The 25,919-nt window shown below is 45.4% G+C and overlaps 3 protein-coding genes across 7 annotated transcripts in view; 1 reads left to right on the forward strand and 2 right to left on the reverse strand.

Moving 5' to 3' along the window:
- Nucleotides 1–11,978, reverse strand: part of ZZEF1 (zinc finger ZZ-type and EF-hand domain containing 1) — a 56,189-nt gene extending 44,211 nt beyond the window's left edge. For both annotated transcript variants that reach the window (XM_032129758.1, XM_032129757.1), the window contains exons 1-8: nucleotides 11,603–11,978; nucleotides 7,272–7,416; nucleotides 6,049–6,243; nucleotides 4,997–5,168; nucleotides 3,391–3,590; nucleotides 2,135–2,345; nucleotides 522–638; nucleotides 129–307 (exon numbers count right to left, since the gene is read on the reverse strand). In XM_032129758.1, the coding sequence (XP_031985649.1) occupies nucleotides 129–307; nucleotides 522–638; nucleotides 2,135–2,345; nucleotides 3,391–3,590; nucleotides 4,997–5,168; nucleotides 6,049–6,243; nucleotides 7,272–7,416; nucleotides 11,603–11,938 (1,555 nt within the window). In that variant the 5' untranslated portion in view covers nucleotides 11,939–11,978. The remainder of the gene's footprint in view (nucleotides 1–128; nucleotides 308–521; nucleotides 639–2,134; nucleotides 2,346–3,390; nucleotides 3,591–4,996; nucleotides 5,169–6,048; nucleotides 6,244–7,271; nucleotides 7,417–11,602) is intronic.
- Nucleotides 11,979–12,127: 149 nt separating this feature from the next.
- Nucleotides 12,128–21,222, forward strand: LOC116453983 (neuferricin). 2 transcript variants are annotated; one of them, XM_032130033.1, is made up of 4 exons: nucleotides 12,128–13,183; nucleotides 13,549–13,689; nucleotides 14,324–14,510; nucleotides 15,087–15,213. In XM_032130033.1, exons 1-4 carry the CDS (start codon nucleotides 12,961–12,963, stop codon nucleotides 15,178–15,180), a joined length of 645 nt encoding a protein of 214 aa, XP_031985924.1. In that variant the 5' UTR covers nucleotides 12,128–12,960; the 3' UTR covers nucleotides 15,181–15,213. The 2 variants fall into 2 exon arrangements, with proteins under 2 accessions (XP_031985924.1, XP_031985923.1); XM_032130032.1 differs by lacking the exon at nucleotides 15,087–15,213 and adding an exon at nucleotides 16,145–21,222 and having other exon boundaries at nucleotides 12,130–13,183.
- Nucleotides 18,718–25,919, reverse strand: part of ANKFY1 (ankyrin repeat and FYVE domain containing 1) — a 32,307-nt gene continuing 25,105 nt past the window's right edge. For all 3 annotated transcript variants that reach the window (XM_032130031.1, XM_032130028.1, XM_032130030.1), the window contains exons 20-25: nucleotides 25,681–25,828; nucleotides 25,316–25,406; nucleotides 24,865–24,989; nucleotides 24,503–24,649; nucleotides 23,930–24,020; nucleotides 18,718–22,986 (exon numbers count right to left, since the gene is read on the reverse strand). In XM_032130031.1, the coding sequence (XP_031985922.1) occupies nucleotides 22,854–22,986; nucleotides 23,930–24,020; nucleotides 24,503–24,649; nucleotides 24,865–24,989; nucleotides 25,316–25,406; nucleotides 25,681–25,828 (735 nt within the window). In that variant the 3' untranslated portion in view covers nucleotides 18,718–22,853. The remainder of the gene's footprint in view (nucleotides 22,987–23,929; nucleotides 24,021–24,502; nucleotides 24,650–24,864; nucleotides 24,990–25,315; nucleotides 25,407–25,680; nucleotides 25,829–25,919) is intronic.

Below are 25,919 nucleotides of genomic sequence, written 5' to 3' on the forward strand. Positions count from 1 at the left end.
TAGCTTGTGATTTCAGTGACAGTTTTTAATTTAGATTTGGATAATTCTAAATCCCAACAAGTGGAACAACTCAAAGCTGTGTATTTCCTTAAGCATGTACAGTAAAGGATCCAGGATTGTTCCATTACCGTATTTATAGAGCAGGTTCTGTCTGACTGTCGCCATGGAAGAGATAAGAGAGGAAGCCTTGTATGGAGTGTCCAGATGATCAGTGATGGCACAAAGGGAACTCAGCACTTTGGCAACACTCCCCCGGGCTAAGGCAAAGGCCAGGAGTGTCAGCTCCACCTCTGGAGTAGTACAACAACTGTGAAGGAAAACAACAACAGCGTGAAAAGAAAATTTGGGACATTTTGTTTTTCAGTAAAGACAAGCTGCCACAGAATCTCTCAGGTGCCTATTTCTTGAAGTGTTTGTATTTTTCAAGATACTTAAAAAAGAGCATGTGGGTAAAGACGTAAAAGCTTTGATTTACAGACTCTTCTAAACCACTTCCCACTGCATCAACCACATAAGCTCACCTTGTTATTCTGATAAGGAAGCTATCTACTTCTTCCAAAACATTTGGTGATAAGAAGCTTGAAAAATCTGTGGAGCCTGGTGTTAGGGATAGAGGTGGCATGTGCTGCAGTGCTTTCCTAGGAAAAAACGAAACATAATGTCAGGAAGCCAGGCAGAATTGCAGAAAACAGCTTCCTAAAGTGAATTAGACGTTTGAATCTTCATGCTTTGTGTGGGCAGGTCTCTGCAAATTGCTTCTGAGTGCACAAAATCTATTTACACAGAGAATCTCTTCAAAAGGGAACAACAGTATTGCATTCTAGGCAGGGAAAGTTTAATGACTGCTGGGTAATCTTGAATCTAGTCTCAGTCACAGATTTAATGAGACAAACGTATCAAGGAGTTTTGAATTAAATCTGTGACAGCATTAGAAATAGCTTAGTGTCCAAGCACTGCTCCATTTTAATTTGGTCTAGAATTGAGCAAGAGCCTATGAATAAAGGGAAAATTGATTTGAAATTCCCTCAGAAGAATTAGAGAAACTAGGAGAGACACTTGTTAGCTCTAATCAGAATTTTTCTGAATTTCCAAAGACAATGTGATAACCCCTGAAATTAGGAATTCTTAAGCAGTTTCACCAAAGTTATTCTATCCAATACTGAAGTTATCCCATCCAGTACTAAAGTTTGGGGGTTTTGCTTTATAATTCTAAACACTGAATCTAATTCCTGAAAGCATGATTTTAGTCAGGATTTCTCCTTCATAATTCTTTAATGCTTTATTAGCTCAGTGTTCATTTTATACTTCTAAAAAATATCTAAACTTGACCAAAACTGAAGGTCCTCAGTTTCAGCAAAGCCTGCAACTATGGGCCTGTCTCAGGTGTGAGCACGCATGACGTTATCTAAACTTTAAAGAGATTTCACAGATGACATAAATTAAAAGATAGGCTTAGTGGACTTTAGCCTACAGGATTCATCAACCTAATGACAGCCCTGCTCTTCAGTGGGGTGACATCGTGCTAACTGAGCTCTATAAAAGCTGATGTGGGTGTGGAGAGGTTTTATTAGGATTCCAATCCTTCAAGTCATCGAGCAGAAGTGTTTGGCAATCAAACAAGGAAACGTTACACAGAAAATGGTCAATCACCACAAGCAAACATTTGCACGGAGATGGTGCATATACTCAACTATATCCCCATAAAATGCATGACAAGGCATCACATGAGCAGAACTCTGCTAAAAATTAAGCTAAATTAAGCTTCAGTCCTAAGGGGAAGATGTTAACTTTTTGGTTATTAATACTGGACAAGAAAAATTAATTAATTTTAGGCTGCTCAAAGTCATTACAAATGCATAGGCGAAAAATCTATTTTCCAGTGTCCATTCAGTCATGGTTTAACAACTAGATTAGATGAAACAGCCAGGAGAATTACAGTTGTCCTAGTACATGCAAATGGATAGAAGAAAAACATCAAAAATCTGAACAATGAGATAGAAAAAGATGTTTAAACACCTTAACGGCAGGAGTGGAAACCAGTTACAGACAGCAGACTGCCTACTAAAGCCAGAAGTGCTTTTTTAAAAAATTAAGAAGTAGATAAAATCACCCCCCATGTAAGTTTGGTACTTACTGAGTATTTTGTAAAATGGTGTGAACGAATGCTGGGTTTGTTTCCATGGAAGCTGTCACCAGAGAGGTCAGCAGGGACCAGTACCAGATGGCCGAGGCGTCGCACACGGACACTCCCACCTTCTTCACTCGCTGGTAGCCCACAGCCCGCAGCCCGTGGATTCTGGTGTCACATCCATCGCTAAGGCAACGCTTGATGTTTATCTGTACATCTGTCAAAACACAAAATAGAATTTTCTTCCCATTTCTTCTGCTAGATTAGAGCTAGAAGAATCCAGATATTCCAAACATTAAATTAGTGCAGGACCTCTTAGAAAAGTAATGGCAGATATGGAACAGCACTGCCTGATACAGACAGCCACACACGCTGTGCACCGTCTGATCTGGAAAATTTAGCCTTTGCATAAATAGCCTGTGGATCCATTACAGATGCTATGGCTAGAAACTAGGAAAAATTGTAATAAAATATCCTCAAAGTGGAAAATACATTGTAGATTGTTTGACCAGTACCTTCCTACCTACATACATAGGAAATGCCTTGGAAGCAAGTGGCTGTGGACATAATAGGGAAAAGGAGCAAAGCCTAAAAGCAAAGTTTAACGTTACATAAAAATTTTCACACAAATTCTTGACCATTTTGCACAGATGGTATTATCCTGACTACTTTTGAGGAACAACATCCTTCCTGCCCACTTCTGTGGCACTGAAACCTCCCCTCAGAGAAAAGCATCTTTTGGAACTGAAGGGACAAAATTCCTGAAGCTGCAGAAACCATCTTAGGAAGGAGCAGCTTTTCTTGATTGATTCCAGTATAGCACCCACAGAGCTACCAGACTCAAAAATAACACTATTTAAAAGCGTAAAACCTGCCTTACATTGGATGAACTTCAGAGTTCCAGCACCAAAAAAGCAGATTTTTTTGCTAGATACTATCAGCCAACATATGCTTTCACTCCGCAAGTAAGGATATTTTAAAACTGCCCCATGTCTTCACACTGAGAGGCTAAAACTGTGTCTTTAGTTATTTTTCTCTTCAACCCTTAGCCCACGTTACAGAGGCCACGAGAAAGGCTCGGAAGACTCTCTTACAGGCTAGAAATTAAACTAGAATCAAAACAATTTCTCTGACCCAAGGACAAGGTCCAAAATGTCACCCCTGGTGACTGACACTGCAGCACATCTCTCCATCATCTACCCAAGCTTTCACCTTCCAAAAAGCACCAAACCAGTATCCCAATGGTATCTTTATTGACTCACACATCTGACTAATGTTAGCGTTTTCCAACAGTGTTACGTAGCCAGTGATATTGCTTGGAATGTGAACATCTCGGACCTCCTGGAGACTGCTGGCATTCCTTCCCACTGCCACTGTGACTTGCTGTGGCATGTAACTCTGGTCATTAGCTGCCACTGCAATGGACAGGTGTCTCAAAACCACATCTGGTTTCATCTTTAAACTGCAAAGCAAAGAGGATAAAACAGTTCTTGCAAAGAGAAGGTAAGTCAAGCACTGTGCTTTTATTATATATTATATGTATGTATATATAATAGGTATTATATTATTGTTCACTCATTTTCCACCTCTACAAACACAAACACATCCTCTGAAATTTACCTAATGCTCCACAGGTGTTCTTAACCCCATACCATGGTGAACAAGTTAAAAAATTTTGATTTAGAAAACAGTTGCCTCTGAGAGACTGTAGAATTTTCTATTTATATTTTCAACAGAGAATTTGTTCCGCAGGAATAAAAATGCAGCATCAATAATGGCCAAAATGAGATTTTTTTTTTTTTTTTTCCTGAAGCACACATTCTTAGACGCTAAACATTTCTGTTTCATTGAGCATTTCTGTTTCATGGAACTTCCTGGACAGTGGCAAAGTGTTTCTATTCAAGTACCAACCACTGCATCTCTATTACAGCTTGGAAAGTTTCTCCACACCACAAGGCTGTGTGTCACCACAGCAGATAAAGGCACTTCACAGGTGACCTTTTATTTGGTGGTCAGGCTTTTATATTTTATGCAGCCATTAGTGACTTCTGCTTTTACCTGTATTCATACGTCACTCATTAATTCCAGTCGTTTTCAATTACACCTGTATTGGGTTTGTGTGACAAGGTTTTAGCAGTGGGGGGCTACAGGGTGTGAGAAGTTGCTGGAGGCTGGACCTGTGGGGAGAGCAGCCTGCACTGGAGGAGGTCTGCTGGCAGGATTTGTGATCCCATGGAGGACCTATGCTGGAGCAGCCTCTTCCTGAGGGACTGATCCCCACAGGGGCCATTCACTTAAGGTCTGGACTTGATGATCCTTCCAACTCAGAATATTCTGATTCTGTAACTGCTTGCCATGGGAAGGACCCACATTGGAGCAGTTTGAGGGGGAATGTCTCCCATGGAAGGGACCCCACGCTGCTGCAGGGGAAGGGTGTGAGCAGTCCTGCGCCTGAGGAGGAAGGAGTGGCAGAGCTGGCATGTGATGAAGGGACTGCAGCCCACATTCCCCATCCCCCTGCGCCTCTGGAGGGGAGGAGATAACTTCTCTTCCGTTTTTCTCTAAGCCTGGGAAGAAAGTGGGGGGGAAGGGGGAAGATTTGGTTTTGTTTCTCCTTACTCCACTCTGTTTTACTAAATTGAACTAAATTCCCCAAGTCGAGTCTGTTTTGCCTGTGATGGAGTTGCTGAGAGAGCTCTCCCTGCCCTTGACCCAAGAGCCTTTCATCACATTTTCTCTCCCCTGCCCGGCTGAGGAGGGGAGTCATGTAGCAGCCTTGGGGACACCTGGCATCCAGCCAGGATCAATCCACCACAACACCCCACTGGCTGTCAATCTCAGGACTCACAGCCCCAACCCTAAGCTCACCGTATCCAGTGGGATCGAGCACTCCCATCTGACTGCCAGAAGGAGGAAGTTTCTCCATTTGTCATCTTGTCGATATCGGCGGAATTGGAGGAGGTTTCGATGTGTGTGTAGCACTTTGTGACAGATTTCAGCTTGTCTGACTCCTGATTACCATTCAGATCACTGGGGTATTCTGCAAAGAAATCACTCAGAACATTCTTCTTTGGCCTGTTTTGAGAATTGTTATACCTTTGTAAGAACTATCTCACACAAATTAACTTGTTGGCACAGAACACAGCCCCTGAAGGACTGTTTCTGACAGAAACCAGGAGATAGCAAAGTTTCATTTCAGATGAAATTGCAATAATCTCCACCTATCACTCTCAGTATAAAAACACCTCCATTCCCTTGAGTTCAATAGCCTTTATCTATCCCTTTCATTACTTGCCTCACCAGTGCTTTATTATTTTTATACCCAAATACAAACAAATGAAAGGGAAAAGTAAATTATGATGGAGAAAACTTCAATTCATGTACTCTAGGGAAGGGACAAAGCAGTCTCTTTCCCAAGTAACTTGATCTATTTCAATAGAAGTACAGAAATCCGAAAATATCTAGTCAAGCTGTGAAGAAAAGGAGCCCTTGCTGCAGGGACCAGGCCAGTCCCATCAGAGATACAGTAAGAGATTCACCACCTCCAGTCCAAAATGATAAAGTATCTTTTAATATTGAACAGTCAACTTCAGAAAACATTCCCCTTCACATGGAAACTAAGTTTCCAGCAACTAGTAGAGACTGAATAAAGAATACCACAAATGAGTAACCATCGATTGTGAAACAGGCCAGGAGAAAGATAAGAACATTCCAGAGTGTTACTCAGATTGCTGGGTAGTTCAGAAATTAATTTATGTGTTTCAAAAACCAACAAAAATCCATAGAAGCATGCAGATCAACTTTATAAAACATCAGGCCTGTTGGAGGTAACATAGCAAAGAAAGCTTTTTATCTCTAATCTCTTTTTCAAAGCCATGGTTACACTACCCTCCTGAAAAAAAAGGGAAGACATTGCCTACCTCTCTCTTTCAGGAGAAGTCGATCCAAAGAATCCTTCAGCACAGACGAGCGCATGGTGCAGATGTTGTTGAAGTATTCCAGCACTGGGTAAGGGATGGCAGTACTGGAAATGCGGTTCCGGTGCAAGAATCTCAGGATCATTGAGGCATGAAGGCCCAGGCGCTCCTTCGATTCAGAAAATATATCAATAAACCCTAGAAAGAGACATTATTTCCTTGGGACCACAATGCAAGAAGGATATAAAACTATTAGAGAGAGTAGCTCAAGTCTGCAACCTCTACAGCAGGGAAAAGTGCAGGCAAATATTGTTGCCAGTGACTTGACATGCCTGAAGGAGTTGAAAACAATTACCAAAAATCTTATGTTTATTTTGCTGCCCCAAACCCTTACCTTCAAAATCTAAGGGAAGCAGATGCTACTTGGTTAACAAGCTCAAGTATTTGCATCACTCACCCTGAGCTACACTGAGCCTCTCCCTTTGGCACTGTGGATTATTCCCAAAGAGGTGCCTAATGCTCTCCATCAACGTGGTGAGAAATGTCAGCTTCCTGAACAGTGGTACTCTGAATCCCAGAGCATTTACATGCATAGAACAGTACTCTCTAAGTCCTCTCCTCTGACTTATCTGTAGCCAATTCTAGTGTTTCTTGTCTGATCCTTTAAGGCAAATCCCCTTTAGCCACTTATCATCAAAAGCTTGAAAGGAAAGCCAGTAACTGATACTTATCCCAGAAATCAAATTCTGCAAACTGACACTTTCTGAACTATAAACCATAAAACCTGAATTATGTTTTATCAGGATTTCAAATGCTGAATAACAGTGTAATAATAATAATACTAAAATATGTGACTCATGCCCTGGAACAGACTCCATGGAGGATTTATTCCTCCAGTTACCAAGTGCATTAGCTGGGTACTCACCAAAATTCTGCAAAGAACACTTTTCTGTCTGTGAAATAAACCAAACGGGGATAAGAGACTTCCCCAGTGACACAGAGAAGGAAACAGAGGCCATTTGTGAATGAAGTTCTGCATGTAATGCTGGGAAATTTTTTATTTACAGCAATTCCACTTGCTTGACACTAGAGAACCAAGAACCTTCTGGAGGATGGTTTTGATAAGATTAGGATAAGCAATGCTATTAAAGCAATTTATTGAAGCAGCACCTCTTCTATAGGGCAGGGCTTGGGAAACCCTTTCCTCCACCATTCTGCCCTCATACCTGGCACCAGTGAACAAGCTTGCAGTTGCCTGATTACATGGCTCAGCTCCCCCTGAAGATTTGCTCCACTAGAATTCTTGAGAGCCTCCAGCATATTCTCCACATCTACAGTGCCATCTCCTTCAGCATCAAATTGTGCAAAGGCCTGAAGGGCAACAAAAAAGGAAATTTATTATTATTTATTATTTATTTTTTTTTATTATTTTTTTTATTTATTATTTATTATTTATTATTTATATTTCCTTAAAGCAGAAATTCAAGGTATTTCACAGAAACCAGAGCAATAAACATTGTAAGACTATTGAAACAAAACCAAAAGACTCCACTTTCCAAAGTACTGAATTCACGGTAACAGGAAGCAGCCTGGCTGGAAATCTGCAGTGTTTAGCAAGTTTGAAGGTATTTGCACTGCCTTCCTATAAAAGTCAACTGGAGTCATGCTTAGGTGGAGACAGCCCATCATATACGCCAGTGAATCAGCAGGATCCATCCACGGACAGCTGGGACTGTGAGGAAGGTGCTCACAAAACACCAAAAAGCTCCTCAGTTTAAGGGTGGTTTGGTTCCAGAAGCCACACCTTCGATTACTCATCACTGCTGCATCCCTCTCTCACTGCATCCACTCAAATTCCTTCAGGGTTTACATATTTTCTTTATTTAAGAAATAGTCCTAAGAACAGTAATATTTTTTCAATTGGATTTTCCTCCCATAAACTGTTCTCCTACACAAAATACCAGTTTAATATAGTTTGTCTAAGTATCTGTGAAAACAGTGGAGAGAGTTAGAATTTTTTTTATTGAAGAGAACCACTGGCAGTTTTATTAACTTTGACCATAATAAAATTTTTAATATAAAAAGTTATGTTGAGCATGTACAAAAAGCAACTCACATAGCATTTCAAACTTCGAACTAACAAAAGTACAAGGTATTTTTATTCAGCTGAGCCTATAAAACAGAACTAAGCTCATAAATGTCACTTGCTTTAACTAACCAATGCAGAGAACTCATGATCCAGTGACACACTACTATTAAAAATCTGGCTATATTTTCACAATCAGATTTAATTTTGAAACAAACTTCTGTTTAATTGCTAAAAAAGTGGAACTTGTTCCAGTATTTCAGGAGCATCCACCTTTTTCATATAAATTAGGAATGCACTTACAAAAGATATTTCCTTACAAGCAGGACTTGAGTCTCACAGCCCTGAACTTTGTATTTCAAGTTCAGCCACACAAGCCAAGTAAATTTGGTCTCTAACAACAGATGATCTCACAAGTGTCTGAGTCAAGGGATCTCTGCTGCTCAGGAGGAAGCTCCTGCTTCAATTTCTTGGTTTGTTACCTGATTATCAAACTTGATGTACCATTAACAGAGCTATCCTAAAGAGCAGTAACCCGAAATGATCAGCTCAAAATAACCTGCCAATTAACCATGACATAATTACACCAGTAAAATGAGAGTAAAGTCCTCAGAAGACAACAGAATCGAAACACAGCGTTTTAGCTGACTAAAGCTCTCATGGCACTTCTGTGGCACAGAGCTGAATTTCAGCTTGGAAGCTTTATAAAGACGTCTTATACACACAGCTAAACCCAAGCTAATAATGATCACCCTTAAAAAGTTATTTTGAGTGGCAAAACTGGTGCTGAACATCCAGCAGGCACCACAGCCAGTCCAGCCCGGACACTGGGCTGATCCCGAAACAAAAAGCCATCACCTCTGCTTGAGGACAACAAGCCAGAGGGAATTAATTCTAACAGACATAACTCAGTTGCCAAAACAATTCAATGTACAGTTTCACACCACACCATTCTCACCGTTTTTCTTCAGATTTGAAGTCGAACTGCACAATTACTAAACTACAAATTGAGCAAGTTTTGTGATGTTACTGGTGACAATAAAACACAAGGCAACAAGGCTGGATCTGCTGACACTTACTTTAAACCAATTTTTTATACTCTCAGGTAAGAAAGGATTACTACATATATGCTTTTCTTCACATCTTAATGCAGTATTTTGTTATTTTATTTTTAAGCTCTTCCTATGATCTCAGGAGATTGCACCAAACCTAGAACTCTAAAATTATTTTTTGACTGTTCAGTATAACTTAAACTCTGTATTTGACAAAAAACATACACAATTTCCACTGCTGTCCAGTGTAATGGGGGGAAAAAAATAAAGTGGGGGGAAAAAACTGGAGCATCAACCTGTACTCAAAGAATTTTTGAGTTTGTGTGCAGGACTGGGACATGATACAAATTCAGCAGCTCATCCTACTCCTAAATAAAAGCAGTAACTCCACACAGTTCAACCCTGAACATGAAGAAGCATGTAAGAAACATCTTTCTTAGGAAATGATGGGTGAGAGGATTGCTTGGAAATACGGCACATGGAAAAATCAGCCCCTCATCTCACAGCTCAGGAGCTGGATGGCACAACAAAGTATCTGAAAGGTGACTTGGGAGAACTTTGTATCTCACCCTCTGCTCTCAGCAGCATTAATGTTGCCAGCCAAAGCTGGATACATGACATGACAACTGCTGAAGCAGTACCCAGAAGGATTCAAAGGTTCAGTTTATCTAGAGAACAGATTTTGCGTTTAAACATTGCTCATAAAGCATTTGAAGCCTGTGCTCAATGCCCTGCACTGAGAACAGAGAAACTGAAAGGGCAGATCAAATCCTGGGCTGCTCCAGACAGGATTCTATAAACATTAAAAAGTGAAACCTATTGACCTGCCAGCCCCAAATTGACTTCTCATCAGTGTAAAACACACCCAGGAAAGCTCAAACTACCACAGCTCATGGGTTAGTGCCAGCTACAGAAACTTTGACACCAAGGTTTTCCACAGAACTCTCAACATCTCGACTTTGCTGGACAGACCAGATGTGACCACATATCCGCGCCATGGTAAATCCTGTGACAAGCATTTTCCCCACTCCCTAGAGCAGGAAATGAAACCAAAACAAATAGATTCTTCATGCAGAGGAGGACGTGACATACAGACAACCCTCAAAATATTTCTGCAGCCCGCAAAGCTCAGCTGTTTGTGCTAAAAGAAAGAACCCCAATGGACTAATTTCATCCTTGCTGTTGTTACAAATGAAGATGTGTTTGTTACTGGCTCTTCTTGAAAAGGACTGGAAGTGGAGGCAGTAGTTTACCAAGCTGCTTAAACCAGTCTGGTAGAAACACACCTATCTGTACAGGACAATGAATCTCCTCCCAGTTTCCAGGAGCCTTGTTCACCTGTCAGCACTGATTTGAGGCGCGTGTGAGTGATTTAACAGTTTACACAGTTATTCTGCTACTCGGGAGCAAAACAAAGACAGCAGGAAGTGACTGCTGAGCCTCAGGAACTGCTTGCACTAAGGAATTCAGACACAGCCACTTTCTCAAGTGAGTGTGGAATTCCCAGCAGGGTATTCTGCTGCATTTTGGACTGCTACAGAGCAAAGCTAAAGCTTAAGTGTTCTAGATATTAAATTCTCCATATCCTTTCCCACAGAAGGGGAAAACTGGAAATCCCAGCGGAGAGGAAACTACTCTCTTCTATCCTTAAAAGCTGCCCTTAACACCTTCTGGCTGTGGAAGGGGATCTCTGTTATACTACTTTCTTGCAAGTTTCCCAAAAGTTCTACTTTACAATAAAAGAGATACTTGACAATTTCACTGCTGGTTTTAAAAAGCTCCAGTAAAATTAAGCGTGGTAAACTTTGACTTGCTGATAATGCTAGTAAGTATCAAGAGGAATTACTCAGGCAGAATTTCCTACCTATGTTCTCACCACACCTGTGCTCTCAGCTGCTTCAGCAGTAGCAACAGCAGAAATATTGCTGTAAATACCAGTTTTATTCATAAGTGGCTGCTGAGCATGATCACTGATAAGTCACATAAGTTTTAAAGGGATATCTAGTAGCTGACATATCAACTGCAGCAGCCGCTTTTCCAACCTTGTGCAGAACCCTCTGGCCTGGCCTCTCCCCAGGTACCAGGACGGGGTCTCCAGGGTCGTGTGGATGGCCACGGAGCCGGTGCCACCGCCCACACCGAGGGTTCGGGGAGACCGACCCCCAGCAGCACCCCGGCGCTTCCCCCGCCTCCCTTCCCCCGATCCCGACCACCCTCCCGGCCCGGACAGGCGGATCCCTGTAGGGGAGCCCCATCCCTGGAAGTGTCCACGGCTAGGCTGGACGGCGCTCTGAGCAACCCGGTCTACTGGAAGGTGTCCCTGCCCGAGAGAGGGGGTGGAAGGAGATGGTCTTCAAGGTCCCTCCCTGCCCAAGCCATTCCACGCTCCCTGCGGACGGCGCTTCCTGCCGGCTCTCACCTCCTCGCTCTCCCCGCGGGACCCGGCCGCCAGCCGGGACACGCTCTCCAGCACCTCGCAGAACTGCTCCAGGCTCACGGCCTCGTCGCCGCGGCTCAGCCGCTCCTCCAGCCATCGCACCAGCGCGCTGTGGTGCCGCGACACGAGCGGCTCGGGCAGGGCCGCCTCCCGCAGCCGCGCCGTGGCCTCCCGCAGCCGGGCCTGCTCCAGCAGCACCTCGGCCGGCGGCAGCGCCGGCACGGCCGCGCCGGGTTGGGGCGCGCCGGCCGCCCCCTCCATGCCCTCTTCGGCACCCTCCTCCTCCTCCTCGCTGCTGTGGCTCACCGCCGTCCCCATGAGCCGCTCAGGAGCCCCTCGCAGCCGCCGCCGGTGCCGCCGCTCCCGCCGGTCCCCGCCCGGCCCGGCCCGCCTTAGTCAGCAACTTCCCGCCCGCCGCACCTGTCAGCGCGGAGCCGCCACACCGCCGTAAAGCGGCACCCGCGCCACACCGCCGCAAAGCGCCACACCGCCGCAAAGCGCCGCCCCGGTGCCGCAAAGCGCCGACCCGCCAGCCGCCGTGGGCCCGACGGGGAGCGAGGGAGCGGCTGCGGAGGAACCGGCGGGGGCGGCTCCTCAGCGAGGAGAGACTGCGGGACATGGGCCTGGCTGCGTGGAGAAGACGTAGAGGGGGTTTCATTAATTCATAGAAATATTTCCAAGGGGTGCCAAGAGGGCGGTGCCAAACTCTCTTCAGTGGTGCGCAGTGACCGGATAAAGAGTAACGGCCGTGAACACATTTCACCTCAACTCGAGAAAAACTTCTTTACGTGAGTGTGGCAGAGCACTGGGACCGACTTGCGCAGGGAGGGCATGGGAGTCTCCCTCTTTGGAGAGATTCCAAACCCACTCGGACCTTCCTGTGTCAGCTGCTCCAGGTGACCCTGCGTTGGCAGGGGTTTCGACCGGGTGATTTCCAGAGGGCACCAACAACCCTAACGATTCTGTGATTCTGAGAAGGTCTTTAGGAATGACATCATTAAGAAGAAACTTTTCCCTGTCAGGGTGCTGAGGCCCTGGCCCAGGTTGCCCAGAGGAGCTGTGGCTGCCCCATCCCTGGAAGTGTTCGAGGCCGGGTTGGACGGGGCTTGGAGCAACCCGGGATCGTGGCAGGTGTCCCTGCGCAGGGCAGGGGCTGGAAGGAAGGAAGGAATGAGCTTTATGGGCCCTTCCAACCCGAACCGTTCCATGGCCGCTGCCACACTGCCGTAAAGTGCGCCCTCGGGCCGGCCATCCTGCGCACGCGGCGCCGGCCGTGGTTGGCCGCCACGCTGCCGTGCGGCGAGAAAACGGTCGTGCAAGCGTCGTGGTGTCGCGGCGCGATGTGGCGGGGCGCGGCCGCGGGACTGCTGTGCCTGGCCGCCGCCTGCCTCTTGCGCCACGGGTTCGAGCCCCGCGCCCGCCTGCTCAGCGCGGCAGAGCTGCGCCGCTACCGGGGGGCACCGGGCGAGCCCGGGCTCTACCTCGCCCTGCTGGGACGGGTCTTCGATGTGGAGCGGGGCCGCAAGCACTATGGGCCCGGCGGCGCCTACAGCAGGCTCGCAGGTACCTCTGGTGGGGCGGGGAGGGGCTGGGTGTGGGCCTGGCATGGCGTGGCTGGGGAGGGGATCATCCCCGGGCTGGGGTGTGTCTGTCTGTGTGTGTCTGTGTGTGTGATCGGGTCTCACCCCTGACTGGGGGGTTCACTCCGTGCCTGGCGGTCGCAGCCCCGGCTGGGAGGAGGGAGGGCTCACCCCGTGTTTGGGGAGCCCACTCCATGGCTGGGGTCGCACCCCGGGCTGCGGGATTCACTCCATGCCTGGGGGGCTCATTCCGTGGCCGGGAGGGTTCATCCCCTGGCTGTGGAATTCACTCTGTGACTGAGGAATTCACCCTGTGGCTGGGGGGTCTCGCCACCCCCTGCCCCGCAGGCAGAGATGCCACCAGAGCGTTTGCCAGCGGCGACTTCACCCCGGCGGGGCTGGTGGACAACGTGTCAGGGCTGTCGCCCCCGGAGCTGCTCTCCATCCACAGCTGGTTGAACTTCTACCGCGACAACTACGAGCCCGTGGGTGCGTGTCGCGGTGGGTGCGTGTCACGGGGCGGGCTCACACAAGGGCCACGCAGGTGGATGGTGGGAGGTCCAGGGCAGGTTTCACCTACAGGGTGCCACCACGGTAAGGGTCTCTCAGCTGTGCCCAGCGTCCTGAACCCTGTGGGGACCAGCTGGAGCTGCAGCCACACCAGATCTTCGAGGTCTGCTTCCCTCCAAGGGAAAGTTTAATAGTTTTCCCATCTGGCTGTTGCCCTGCTTTGATTGTCTCTGCCGAGCAAAAAGCATGGAGCCAGCCAGAAATCACCAGGACTTGGGAGACTATAGGAGCAGCAGTGCAGGGAAACTGCTTTGGGGAAGGAGGTGCATGGGTGGGAAAGGCTTCTGGGTTGTGCAGCTGAAACTGTCTTTAGTTTGCAGATCTTTAATGAGTCTGTGCTTAAGCTTATCCTGCATGGATTTATTAATATGGGTAAATTGCTGTGTGCTCCATGGGGTTGAAGGGATGTAAGCTCAATTGGGTTCTAAAATTGGGCCATGGTGCCATCTCCTTTTATTTTTGTCTTTAAATAACAAATTAAAAATAAAACCCCGCCAGAATGATGCATCTTCCTTGCCTAGAAACACTGGTCTTAATTGATCTCCTCTCCCAGGGAAGCTGGTGGGCAGATTCTACGATGAAAATGGGGCACCGACAGAAGCCCTGAGGGAGGTTGAGGCTGCCATTGAGGAAGCTCTCAAATTCCAAGCAGAAACTGAGCAGAAGAAGCAGCAGTTCCCACCCTGCAACTCTGAATGGAGCTCCACTAAAGGCACCCGGTTCTGGTGCTCCAGACAGAGGTAAACTTGTACCCTTTGGAGGAGAGCATTCCTGTCCTTTTTGGGTGCCCTGTGCTTTGTTCTTGCCTCTCCTGGCAGGAGGGGTGTGGGAAGCTGTCCTGGCTCCTGCAGCCACTGCACTCCATAGGTAGCTGAGGTCTGTGACCTGGCACAGTGTACAGTGGTGCTGCCAGGGCTGGAATATGCCAGGCATGGACTCTGTCCCTGTCTAAATTCATAGGGTTGTTCAGGTGGGAAGAGCCCTCTGAGACCACCAAGTCCAACCATTCCCTCAGCACTGCCAAGGCCAGCACTAACCTGTGTCCCCAAGGGCCACATCCACACAGCTTTTAAATCCCTGCGGGGATGAGGACTCCACCACTGCCCTGAGCAGCTGTGCCAGTGCCTGACCACCCTTTCCATAAAGATATTTTCCCCAATATCCAACCTAAACCTCCCCTGGCACAACTTGAGGCTGTTTCCTCTTACCCTGTCCCTTGTTCCCTGGGAGTAGAGTTTAACCTTCACCTGGCTCTAAACTCCTGTCATGGAGTTGTAGAGAGTGAGAAGGTCCCCCTTGAACCTCCTTTTCTCCAGGCTGAACCTCTTCTGTAACACTGGAATCAAAGAATTTGCCACATGTGCACGTGATCCTCCTGTTCTCAGCAAAACAGGACAGAATTCCCAGTAGGACTGGGATTCAAACAGGTTCTGTCACCTATCAGAAATACAAGCATTAACTTGCATTTTTCAGACAGTTTCACAGCCTGATACCACAACATTTTCACTTAAACCACATAAAAATGAGGTTAAGCTTTGGATAGTCATTTCCTACTTACTTTCCTGTTAGTTGTTATCTCTCAGCTCAGGGACTATTTTGCTTGAAGGTGAAATCATTTCACAGACCGCACTGCAAAATGCTTGGGCTTCATGTCAGCCCACCAGCAGCACTGTGTACCCCAGGGATCTGCTTCTCTGTGTGACTGAGCTTGGGGACAGCCTTGGGACCAGGTGTCATGTGGCAGTGACTTGTGTAAGAGGCTTAAAGGCTGCAGTGGTTGGGGAACAGGCAGGATTTGGCCCCCAGAGAGACACTTAGACATTAAGAGACATGATGAATTAGCTGGGGAAGTACTTTTTCTTTTGCCCCAGTTCTCAAAATCACTGTGTTTAGTCAAGGCACAGAAGGCCTAGAAGAGCCTGGTCTAGTGGAAGGTGTCCCTGCCTATGGCATGGGGTGGAGTGGATGATCTTTAAGGTCCCTTCCAACCCAAGCCCCTGTGATTCTGTGAAGATGTGTGATCATCTGTGAGCAATTCGGTACCTCCAGAAAAGGCATTTTGCTGTGCTACAGAAGGCTGTGATTCCTTTTCCAGCAATGGATGCATGGAATGCAGAAGCTGGTCACTCTCAAAATGGCAGAGCCTGTAGCAGCAGTGATGAAACCAGGTTCAGGCCACAGGTTTCTGAAGCACAGCCAATAAGAAGGTTATCAGCTGTGGGATGGTGGCTGCTGGGAGCAAAGTCTACCTCAGTGAGTGTATTGTTAGTTCAAGTTTTCCCATATTGTCTTAGTTGTGTTCTAAGGATTCTCTATTGACTGGAAGCATTTTCATGGGTTTGAATTGTAATTTATTTTCATTTTCCATTCCTAGTGGGGGAGTGCACAGAGACTGGGCCGGAGTCCCTCGGAAGCTGTACCGCCCTGGCTCGCAGGGGAGTCGCTGTGTGTGTGTGAGGAGCACAGGTCCCCCCTGGGGCCAGCCAGACTCCTCCCAGCACAGCGACAGAGGGGACCTGGATAACCCTCACCTGGAGCAGTATGAGGGCTGCCATCCCCTGGCTGAGCAGTGTGTCCTCACGGGCTGATAGCAGGCGCTGCATTCCAGGGCAGGGAGAGTCCTGCGGTGAAACGTTGCACTTTGGGTGGGCAGCTCCAGCTCCATCCCTTCCACCTATCTGTGCAAAGGGAGCAATAACAATCTCATGGTATTTGTGATGCTTTTTAACGTATGGAGATGGAGTTGAGAGAAGGGGAAAACACTTCAGCCAGGTTAGTGGCTAAAAATTCAAGTAACAGGATGCTTGCTTTATTTCTATGGTATTTTTACACCTGGCAACAAACTGTAAGATGCAGAGCCTGAATTGTATTTTAGAACTGCCTTCTTGTGCAGTCAGGAGATGGATGTTTGTGTGCACAGTGGTGGGACAATGTGCTGTGGTTTAAGGCAGCGAGGTCAGTGAGCACAGGAGCTGCTGCAGCATCACTGCCCCCAGTTCATGCACAGTCCTCAGGTCCTGCTGCAGGGCAGTGCTGATGCTCCTTCTCAGGCACCTGACTCGCTCCAAAGAGTTTAAAGGTAGCAGGGAGAACCCTGAATTTCTTCTGCAATTAAGATACACAGTATCTAGGAACTTGTGCAGTTTAGTTATACACAAGCTTTATCAAATTCTTGGAGTAGAGAAGGCAAAGGCCAGAGCTGTATTTCCTCATTCAGTGTTTGCATTAGATACTGTGCCAAGATATTGAAGCCACCTGTGAGGATTGCTGTTTGATACTGACCTCGCCCTCCTGGTCTGTGATTCACCACTTTCAAACTGCTCTCATCAGGAATGAGTAGTTCTAAATAGCTTTTTTTGTTGTTGCTGCCTGGGTGGCAACACAACCATCCTACTGTAATCTGGCTCCTGTTTCCATTCTGGTATAAGACTTGCTGCCATCTGGTCTGTGCCTATCAGATTATAACCTGAGCTGAATGTGCCCTCACAAGACCCAGCTCCTTTAAAATCCATATTTACTGTGTCAGAGCTGGCAGAATTCAGCAATATGAGTGACTCCCAGAAATGCAGGGCAGATTATTACCATTTCTGGGTGGGGCTAAAAGGGAGGAAGGAATACCTGCACAGGGTTCAGGCACTACAAACCTCAAGCTGCAGGGAAGCAGTTGCTGGTTTTAATGGAATCTGCTGTTAAAATCAGTTTTGGTGTAGCCAAGCTTTGAGAGAGACACGCAGATCATGGTCCAGTGGTGGCACAGGTCCCTGCTGAGCTGTGGTCAGTTCTTCTCCTTAAGGCAGTTGTCACCTATGTATAAGTAGCTGGAAAGTGTATATAAACTGATTTTTAGCTACCATCACCTCTAAAGAGACGCCCAGAATCTAAGTGATTAGTTAGTTAATTGGCAAGTTTACACGAGGCACCATTCACTCCCTTGCAGTAGGACAGGTGACAGCACTTCTCACTGATAAAAGCTTAGAGGATGCTACAGCTGCCAGGGCCGAAGTCATACAGCAGTTTAAACGTACATGTTTGCACATGCTTGTTGTAACATTGCAGGGGGGTTGTGGTTTTGGTTTTGGGTTTTTTTACCTAATCATCATCCTGAAGAGAAGCTCTTCCAGACACTGCCCTGCTGTGCCAGCTCTTAGCACTCACAGGGAGAGTAGGATGTGTGGCAGAACCGAACCTCATCCCTGGGCTTGAGCCATCTTTGGGGGTGGAGTGAGCAACTCATTTCACACAATGCTGAAGATCAAGCTGTGTAAAAGGTGCAGGAAAGAGCTACAAAGCAGCACTTCACTGCCTCCACAACTTTGGCCTTGACCACATTTAAAAAGACATCACCACTTTAAATACAATTTCTTGTTAAAGTGGTGAAACCATCCCCCCAAATGATTGGCAAGTGCCTTTAAAAGAACTTTTAAGAGCTATTTAAAAGTTGCAGCAAATTCCAGACTATTAAATGCTGTAAGAAGTAGTTTGTGAGGGCAAACCAGTTCTAGTGAAGGTGGACCAGCTTGACCTTCTAAGCAAGTTTCATCTTGCTGTAATACTCAATCACTATGCAAATAGTGCTGAGGGGATGGTTTTGAGTGCAAGAGCTACACAAAAAAAAATCAAATTAACTGCTGCAAAAAGGCAGGGCAGGAAGGTGGTGGTTTAAGTTAAAGTTGGTTGAAAACCACAAATATTCCTGTTTAGTGTTTGAAAATATGGGGGGGGAGGGGGGGAAGAGTTTGTCTTGCACTAGGAATGAGATATCTATTAAAGCAAACAAGGAGACACCCTCACTTGACCTGAAATGCTCCAAGACTACTGTACTTGTAACTCCAATTCAGCAGCTCAGCTGGATTCTCCCAAGGTGGAAAAGGGTGGGAAGAAAACAGTGACAGCTACAGAGGGCTCAGGTCACCACAGACAGTGCTCTAATAAAGCTTGCCATTCATCTGTACTTCAGTAAGTTTTATTAACAAAAGACTAATGCATCACAATCTCACCCAGAAGTCTTGGCTGGGTTTGCTGTTGCACTGAAGCTTTCCTTTTCCTCAACTGAAGCTGCAGGAAGGAGCTCTCTGCTCTCCCAGGGGGCTGAGCTGCTTCCAGAACACAACTGAGTGCACCAAGTGTTAATAACTTGAACTGATGAACTCCATGAACCAGCTCTGGCCCATGGGGAGCTCGGATTTGTTTCACAAGACTGATTATAGGTAAGTCTAGTATAAGGCATTCGAGATGACTACATGGTACAAACTAGAACACCAGACCTTGACAGCCAAAAGAACAGTTGTAGCAGTTCCACAACATGAAAATGAATACCTGGACTCATTTCAGAACAAAGAATAAAGTTGTTATGTCCAGTTGGATGTTGGATCCCTGGTTTTCTTCGTGGTCTGTAAGGATAGCTTGCAGAGGGGCAGCTGTCTCTACAGGAGCAGATACTTCCTTAGCAAGGTTTCACCTCACGATGCATCATCTAGTTCTGCATTTTATTACAAGTAGAATCATTACACAACAAAGTAATGCATATTGGAAAAATACATTTTTACGACGACTCCGGACAAACATTGCAGATAAAATGCCATTGTTCTAAGACTTCCTTTTCTACTTCACAGAGGGTATTAGAAGGTTCAGTTACTTCTGTCACTCATACAAGCTTTGATTTTTCTAAAGACAAGTTTGCTGCAGTGACCACCTCTGCTGGTTACAGAAAAAAGAGGACTTGCCTATTAACATTTGATCTACAAAACAATCCAGCCTTGGCCTCCCATACTGTTACATGTTAGTTTATGAGCAGTTGGACAAGCTGTTATCTCCAGCAAGGGAAGTCATTAAGGCATCTGTCAGCTTGTAGCCAGCAACTTACTCTGCTCTGTTACCCTCAACAGCAACATTCTCACTCCACTCAGTGGTGTGAAACAGTGACTGCAACTTTTACAGACACAAAATTTCAGCCAGACCACAGTTTGTGCTTGTGTAAGAGTGCTGGACCATGGAATTTGCTTGTGTAAGAGTGCTGGATGACTGCAATCAAAAGGAATCCAGTCTCAGAACAAAAAGCTACAGCATGAACCACCCAACTTCCCATGTGTCCCTGCTGAAGTGCCTGAAGCCTCGTGTGACAGCAGCACTTCCAGGGACACAAACTGATTTTCCATTTAACCTTTTGTTCAGTGCTTGGCAGACTTGAGTCTCGAGTTAATAGATACCACTAAAAAACAGCAGGGGTAAGAGGGGTGGGGGGTTTGGTCACAACTGTGTTATGCTACAGAAAGGGAAGAGCAGTTTGTTTAGAGTTAGAAATGTGATGACCACCACTACATTACCAATTGCTTCATTCACATTTGTACCCTGTAGTGGAGCATTGCCAGCAAAACTCCCAAAAAAGTCTCATTGGTCTGATAGTTCAGACCAACACTAGGCAGAGTGTGTAAGGAATTGAGTCCCACCAGTTGTCTGGCAGGGTCAACTCCTCAGCTGAACTAGAAAAGAACTAACTTGGGTTTTGGTTCAAGTGAGCTTTTCCCCTTTAGCTCTGGCAGAAAGCTATTTAGAGTTAACTGGAAGGAAACTATCTCAAAGGCACTTTAAAAGGATCGAATTTGCTGAACTTAGTTGCTTTAAATTTAATGAACACCTCAGGCTGTACATTTAACAATAACCTTAACTTTCCTTTCAGACTTCAGTAAGAAAGCTGGGACAGTACTGGCTGTAAACAGCAAAGTGGGAGCACTACCAATGGTTTCCCAGATCTTTCCCAGAGTTTTACAGTTATAATCAATATCCTACTTTTCAGAAGACCAACTACCCAGCCTTAAACTTGCCATTCAGTTAAGCTGAATTTTCACCAGATCCACATTTTCCATCATTAAAAAACTTGCTTCATCTGTTAGAGCTGAGCTCCCTGTTCCTTTGCCCCTTCCATCAGAGAAGCCACTGAAAAAAGTGATGTTTAAATGCTTTGGCAATTACATGCTGTGCAGTTTTCCAATCAGTTTGAAGCCCATAGGCTGTGGCCTTGGAAAACCCCTCCTCTGCACTGTCTTTCAGCATTCTGAGCACACTCTTATCCCTCTACATCCCTGCAGCTCCAAACCAAGAAGGAAAAACAACATGTTAGCATGGGACTACAATCAAAACTTCATTCACCAAATGCACTTTCTCTCCATCGTTATCTTTCACTGCTAGAGATGTGCAACCAGTGACACCCTGAAATATCAGAAGGCAATGGACCAGAAGTACAATGTTTCCATCATCTATTTCACTCAAAACCCCCCAAACTGTAAATTGCAGTTAACTGACACCATTAATTACTGTAGCTAACATTAACTGACACCACTACTTTCCCTCATTCACCTGCAATATTATGCCAGAGATTCACCATTTGCTTTAGTAACTGTGTTAGAGACCAGCTGTGTTACCCAGAGCATTCTGTTGGAACATGACAGCAGCAGACATCAAACAGTGAGGCAAGCTTGTATTGTCATCCATTGTTCTTCCCTAGTGGTACAGGGGTGATTCCAGTTACAATATATGCATAGTGGAAGATGAAAGTGCAGATCAAGTGAGACTTGATGTGAAATTAATCATGCAAATGTCAGCAATTGCACCCTCTCCTATCCTCTCCTTGTACAAGCTTGAGAAAAACTGAGCAAGTCTCCCATAACAGCAGCAGTCTGGTTCATCATCTCATCTTACTCTTTAAGATGAACAAGTCACTGCTCCAAACAGGGCAACACATCATCACCTGTCCATCCTGTTCACTGGAAGTAACAGTCATTAAAAAATGCACACCAATTCATGTAGTAAAGATGAGGAATGCTGAATTGAGTCTATACTAGCTTTATCTCTTAGAATAAAAACAGCCTTAACATGGCATGTAGTTTTGCTTAAGTACCCATTTTTTCTAGCTGAAGCCTTTGCCCACCAAAGCTGGTCTACCAGCCAAGTACTTTCGTGTTTACCTAGACAATGTGGTGGTTTCTACAGATTCAGCATGTTTAAGAGAGCACAACCAGCCTAGATTAAAATACTGCAGCTTAGTATAGGAAGCCTCCACATAACACTTCCATTCACCAGCAATCCTGCTGAAAATGGACCCAAGTTTAGTGTCTAGAGGTGCAGCACATTCTACACTGGTAGGGTTACTGACTCTCCCACAGCAGTTCAGGCTCCTTAAACCCAAGGAAAGTGCTACTCTCCCTCCTGGGATTCCTAATGCACTTCAGCATTTATTGCTGTACTGTGAGTTAGACTTCACCAGTTCTAGTGTTTCTCCTTTAGCACATGCTCAGGCCTTTCAGCAAACTCACGGTCATTTATACAAGTTCCATGAACTGGAAGGACCAACAACGTAAATATGAAAGTGCAACGAAGACTGACAGTTCCAGCAGGTATGAGCAAGAGCATTTCCTAAAACAATCTTGCACTTCTCTTGAACATGCTAAAGCTAATGAGTCGTTTGCTGAGGAGGTATCAAGACGTGGATCTGCAATTCTGACTGCTTCGCATCAGATGTTGTAAAGCTTTCTGTTACTGTAAGGCCACAATTCTTGAGCTATACTTAGAACTACCCCTGGGTCTGAAGAGTTTCTTGAACAGTGGTTGCAACAGCTCAGTTTAGCTTCACAAGAAGTCTTCTCTAGAGAAGGGGAACGTTTAAGACAAAGCAAAGAAAGATACCTGGTTACCCTGAAACTTAATGCCATCTCTACTAAGCAGCCTGAAAGCCACAGGACTTAATAGAGTTGCTCAGTGCAAAGCACCATGTCGAGGACAGACCTGTTTTATGCCGATTCAATCAGTATAAATTTCAGCTTCCATACCCCACTGCAACTAGAAGAGGGTCTAAATTCTTTTGTCACTTGGTTTCAACAATCCACTGATTCCTAGTGAAGTCTATCGCAGCCCGATACATTTACAGTCATACAAAATCATTTATACCAGAGTATATCATAACAGGGTCCTTAATTTGTTCAGTCTATTGCAGAAGACATGTATAGGCCTCCTCTTCCCTATCCCGAGGGCTTGTAAGCAGAGCTGCTGTCAGGTGCACTGACTGGGAATCCCTTTACTTCCAGAGCATACTAGGAGACTCCTCCCAGAGTCAGGACATCAAAGCAGATGTTGCAAACTCGAACTGGCTTGTTCAGATCAAATTTTATGATAGGAATCTCCTTTGTTGAGCACTTATGGCAGAGCAGGCGTCCACAGTGTCGGCTGTAGATAGAAGAGGGGTGGGAGAAAAGTGAATTCCCTCCTAGTGAACACCAGGATGTTACTGTTTGACATTCTTTATCAATGATAGCATCATTAAATACACACTAGCAATTGAAATGCTATGATTGTCTTGTATCTTCTGGTATTTGTCATGGAATAATTTACTAATGCCGACAGCACATGCTGGTTCTGTACTAGTGAGTCACCTGGTACTGCTTCAGCTGATGCACGTGGAGTTTCTCTGGCATACTGAGCTAAGAAGAATCTTAGCTTAACACCCCTCCAACCCAGCATGTTTTGTACAACTTCAGACTAGTTAAAAAAGGCAACTCCTATCTACACAAGAGCAGCTCATGTTCATCTTCAGCCATTTCCACACTACAAACAGCATCCCAAACCTGAGCTGTCAACACCTGCCCAAATCTGCCACCTGTTTTGGAGCAGGTCTTCCCACCACTGTGGTGGTGGTGTGCTCCCTCCTGCCTTTCCTGGGTAAGCCACAGCCCCAGCTGTTGCCCTCTGAACCTCATGCTTCCACAGGAAGCTCTCCCAGACCCCATCCTCTCTGAAGGAAATAATCAAGTGCACCTTTGCCATCAAGTTCCGATAAACCATTGCCACATTTACCACTAAACTTCTGTTATTGTTGCTCCTCTGTGGAGTGAAGTGCATCACTTTCTTTCCCTGACAACTGGGTATTTAAATCCTGTTTCACTGGAATGTGGACATGATTCCTCATTTACAACCAATCAGAATATTAAATGCACAAGCTGCTTAAAATATGATTTCAGTCAGACTACAAGTTTCTGATCTAAGACAGGATGGAATGTTTCAGCTGGGTTAGTGGTTATACACCTACATTAAACTACTGGAAGGAACAAGCCTAGCTACATTTGGGGAGGAATCCATTTCCCGGTAAGCACAGCAAGGTGGCTCATATTACCAGTGATGCTTTCTTGTTGTGACTCCAAATTTGGCAGCACATTCATAGCAGTTGGAGCCATCACACCAGGGAGGTTCTTTTGTCAGCATATCTGTTAGAGGTAAAAATGTGAAGGCAAAATGAGCTCAGACACGTCTTGAGTACACTAAACATGAAGGTTTTTTCCAGTTCTAGGTTGCACCCAGTATAATGGATTTAACTACTCTTGCAGGAGCTGGAGTCTTGTTTGTAGGCAATCTGTAGTTGCTTTCAATCACATTGTCCACAGCAACAGTACAGCACCAGTTAAAAAGCAGTGTGTGTTTTGGACCATTGGACTACACAACCAGCCAGGAGTTTCCATGTCTATCCTTCCAGAAAAAGTAGTATCTGACAATCTGCATTGTACAACTTTTCAGCTAATCACAAAAAAAAACTAGTATTCCTACCCCCCACTGACAGTAGTATAAAATTCACAAGTTCCACCTCTCTGGAATTACTGTCATCTAAGTCAGATGTCCAGAGTTCTTTCCTCCAAAGTATCCTGGAAGCATAAGCCAGAAGCACTTTCCCACTGCAGCAAGAGGTACTTACCCAGCAGTCTGAAGAGAAGCTGTTTTGTAGCAACTTGATAGTTGAAGATATTGACTCCCTGGTTGTTGTTAACTCCCAGGCGAGCCCCAGCTCTCACTATTGCACGACACAAGTTCGCATTTCCCTTCATGTAAGCCAAGAGGAGCACTGAAAAACAAAAGCCAAACAACTCCTTGCTAACAGAGTGGCAGATTGTGTTATATTCAGTCCGGACCAGGATTTTTAGTTTTTAAGTTTCTGTGTATTGTGTGCCTCGTACTGTATTTAACATACTACTGCCAATTATTCCAGCTTTAAAAGTGACGTACCACGAATACAACTTGAGTGACTTCCAAATTTAGTAGTCGCTGAGTCTCACCTACCTGTGTTTCCTTCAGCATCAGGTTTGTCTAGAGGGTATTCTGGCATACACTCCAAGAAGAGGTCACAGATGGCTGCTGCGTTATCTTTCCCATATTGTCCCAAAATATGCATTGGTGACTGGCCTCTGGGGAAAAGAGTTTGTTATCCTGATCAAAGTCTGCTTGCTACTGCAGTTACTCATCCAACTCTCCTTGCTTTCAAGTTTGGTTCAGACTTGAACAATGCTACATCTCTGCAACTCAGTACATCATACACAACTCCCCACTTTAACTTTCCTTTCTTGGTGCATACGTATAATCTGCACAGAATTTAGACACAGAATCATTTGCACACTTCCAAATTCATGTATAAATAATATAATACAAGCCAAATATATTTTTTAAGCAGCATATCAGCACATTTTAAAATACAAAGCAGTTCTTTTAGTCTGTTAAGACTGTAAGTAATTACCTGATATTAAAGGCTTCTGCATCTACATTGCACTCTGTGAGGAGGACCCGGATATTGTTCAGACGGCCATGCATCACTGCCAGATGCAGAGCTGAACAGTAAAAAAAAAAAAAAAAAGAAAAAAGAAGGTTCAAGACTCTGAGCATCAGCAATAATTACAGCCTAATAACTAAATTAAACACCCTCCTTCCACTTTCCCAACCTTCCTTCTCAAACAACTCCTTCTGTCTGTTTTCATTTCCTGCACTTTTATTCTTTCACCTTTGCAGAGCAAGCCCATTCACAGTGAGCTCTCTAGCACTAGGAGACACCATTAACAGACCTACTGAAGTGTTTTGCATTTACTTGTGTAACTTAAAGTTTACCGTTATTTCCATTTTCATCTACAGCTGCAAAGTCTACTCCATTCTCCAGAAGGACTGAACAAATGGTGGGCAGGTCTTGCTGGGCTGCTAAGTGAAGAGCAGTCTGACGGTGCTTGGTCAGTTCATTCACCTGGGCACCTGCAAGCAGCTGTCAAGATGCAAAAAGGAATATGTTCAAAGATGGTTTCAGGGCTATTTTAGCCAACAGCTCATTTCTGTGAATGAAGCACGCAAGACTC

Source organism: Corvus moneduloides, chromosome 20 (assembly GCF_009650955.1).
Source record: "Corvus moneduloides isolate bCorMon1 chromosome 20, bCorMon1.pri, whole genome shotgun sequence".
In the NCBI taxonomy this organism is placed as follows: Eukaryota; Metazoa; Chordata; class Aves; order Passeriformes; family Corvidae; genus Corvus; species Corvus moneduloides.